Source organism: Urocitellus parryii, chromosome X (assembly GCF_045843805.1).
Source record: "Urocitellus parryii isolate mUroPar1 chromosome X, mUroPar1.hap1, whole genome shotgun sequence".
Classification (NCBI taxonomy): Eukaryota; Metazoa; Chordata; class Mammalia; order Rodentia; family Sciuridae; genus Urocitellus; species Urocitellus parryii.
Window position 1 is genome coordinate 107564551 of NC_135547.1, and position 2886 is coordinate 107567436.

At 38.5% G+C, this 2886-nt stretch overlaps 1 protein-coding gene across 1 annotated transcript; it reads left to right on the forward strand.

Moving 5' to 3' along the window:
- The first annotated feature begins 614 nt into the window (after positions 1 to 614).
- On the forward strand, positions 615 to 1511 carry Tasl (TLR adaptor interacting with endolysosomal SLC15A4). The gene has a single exon (XM_026402615.1). It carries the CDS (start codon positions 615 to 617, stop codon positions 1509 to 1511), a length of 897 nt encoding a protein of 298 aa, XP_026258400.1.
- The last annotated feature ends 1375 nt before the right edge of the window (positions 1512 to 2886 follow it).

Below are 2886 nucleotides of genomic sequence, written 5' to 3' on the forward strand. Positions count from 1 at the left end.
CATCACTCAACTGAAATGCCACATTCCCTGTGAGATATCCTGTGACTTCTCCCCTTTTACCCCAAGTTGTGTTAGAGTCCCCTCCTCTGGACTTTCTTTATGCCTATCACAATTATATCCCCAGTGATATAATATTGGAATTATTTGTATCTAGTTTATTTTCTTGCATAGTGAGAAACTTCTTGAAGGATGGGACTGGTATGTATCATTTCATCATTATATACCCAGAACATGCCATAGTTCTGGTATTCAAGAGGCATGGAATTAGTAATGGCTTGGTGAGTGAATAAAATTATTTTATTCATCACCTTTTACATTTTTTTTTGTACTGGGGATTGAACCCAGAGGCACTTAACCACTGAGCCATACCCCCAGCCCTTTTTTGTATTTTTTAAAATTTAGAGACAGGGTCTCACTGAGTTGCTTAGTATATTGCTTTTGCTGAGGCTGGCTTTGAACTCAAGATCCTCCTGCCTCAGTCTCCTGAGCCACTGGGATTACAGGCATGTACCACTATGCCTGGCCATCCTTTATATTTTTGATATATTAATTGCCAACTTAAAAGAGTCCAGTCTTCTTTTTCCCCATCGTTACTCATCAATTCTCTTTCCAGAATGCTGTCAGAAGGGTATCTCAGTGGACTCGCCTACTGGAATGACATCTACTGGAATCACGCATCTTATAATGAACAGGTGGCTGGGGAAAAGGAAGAGGAGACAACTTCTGTTGCTGCTCTTTCCTATTCCTCTGTGGATGAAGAGGAAGTCAGAAGTCTTTACGTGAGCTGCAAATCCTCTGGCAAGTTTATTTCTTCACTGCACTCAAGAGAAAACCAATGCAACAGAAGTCAGAGAGTCACAGTGCTGCAGACAAACCATAATCCAGTGTTTGAAAGCCCAAACTTGGCTGCAGTTGAAATATGTAGAGACCTCCATAGAGGGACCTACTTGGTTCCACCTTCCTGCAAAAGCATTTGCAAGAATTACAATGACTTACATATTGCAGGGGGACAGGTGATGGCCGTTAACTCAGTGATGACAGATTTTCCCTCTGAGAGCAGTTTTGAATGTGGTCCTTTGCTGAAGTCATCGGAGATTCCTTTGCCCATGGAAGATTCCATTTCCACTCAGCCCAGTGACTTTCCCCAAAAGCCTATTCAGCGGTACTCATCGTATTGGAAAATAACCAGCATCAAAGAAAAAAGCAGTCTGCAAATGCAGAAACCTATTTCAAATGCAGTGCTGAATGAGTACTTGGAGCAGAAGGTGGTGGAGTTATATAAGCAGTACATCATGGATGCCATGTTTCATGACAGTTCTCCTACCCAGATTCTGGCATCTGAACTCATCATGACAAGTGTGGACCAAATTAGTCTTCAAGTGTCTAGAGAGAAGAACCTGGAGACCTCAAAAGCTAGGGATTTAGTCATTAGTCGCCTATTACAGTTGGCATCAACTGAGATCAGTACACCTAGTCTTCACATTTCACAGTACAGCAATGTGAATCCATAGAGAGGATGCTTCCATCTCTTTCATCTACCCCAAAACAATACTATATTGATTTATTTGGAAAATGTGCTGGAGGGGGCTATAAAAGAGAGTCAAAAACCTGAAAAGCAAATGTTGGATAGAAATTAGGTGTGAATAAAGAAGAAATCTCTTAATATTACACATGATGAAGGAACGTGGGAAGAGAAATCGTAATGGTTTCAAAGAGAGGTTTGCACAGCAACAAAGCAAAAATAAAAATGATCAAAAAAGAAAAGGTTATGATCCACTTAAGGGAGCAGAAAAATCAGAAAAAAAAAGACAAGCCAAATAAGAAAAAAAAAAAAAAACATGGCAAAACTAAAACCCCAAAAGTTTCAGGGTAGAGAGTTTAAAAAAATAGTGTTTTCTACCCAAATAAATTCCTCCAAGTTGTTTCTTCTTAAGGGAAATGGACTGCAGAAGGCTGCTATATTTGGGTTGAAAGACAAATTCGAACATTTTTTAAAAGTACATTTGTAGCTGTTTTCTGTTTTCTGTATCAGTAGAGCTATTCTTTGTAAATATTAAACTGTACCAAATTGCAATTATGGCTTTTTTTAATGATTACTTAGCTACATCCTCAACCAAAAAACAGCCATGAAAATCCCCTAATTGTTTACTAGTGGAGATGACACTTTCTAAATGGAAAATACCAGAGTGAGCACTAGACCATTTAGTTTCATTATTCTGTGTATGATTTTCATCGGGGTACCAGGCTTCAAAAGAAATTATGAATATTGTTAGTTTTCCCATTTCCCTCTCCCTTATCTATATGTATTCTTGACCTGGAACATGTAAAGGGTCTTCTGTATCCTCAAAAGAATGTTACAAACCCTAGGGTCCCATAATTTCAAATTCTGTAAACTCGTTCACTAGAACTCTAGCTCCATGGCGGCTTCACTGCTCTCTCCTCTAGCTCAAGAGTTGACAAATTATGGGCCATTGGCCAAACCTACTTTGCTGCCTGTTTCAAACTCCTAGAGCTAAGAATGACTTTCTCATTTTTAATTATATTACTTAATTTTCCTTTGTAGTGTTTTGCTTGATATAGTACTTATTTTTATATTTTCCTTCATGTGCTTCTCCATATTCCAAACATTTCTGGCACATAGTAGGCATCCAATTAATATCTGTCAAATGGATTAATATGTTTGGCCGTGTTGGATACTACAACTAGTGGTCAAAGTAAGAGACCATTAATATAAAAATCAGATAATTCTTTTTTTGTTTTGTTTTGGGTAGGGATACCAGGGATTGAACTCAGGTGCATTTGACCACTGAGCCACATCCCCAGCCCTATTTTGTATTTTATTTAGAGACAGGGTCTCACTGAATTGCTTAGCACCTTGCTTTTGCT

Excerpts from the sequence above, each read along its gene's own strand:
- Tasl (XM_026402615.1), top strand. The coding sequence starts at position 615 with ATGCTGTCAGAAGGGTATCTCAGTGGACTCGCCTACTGGAATGACATC.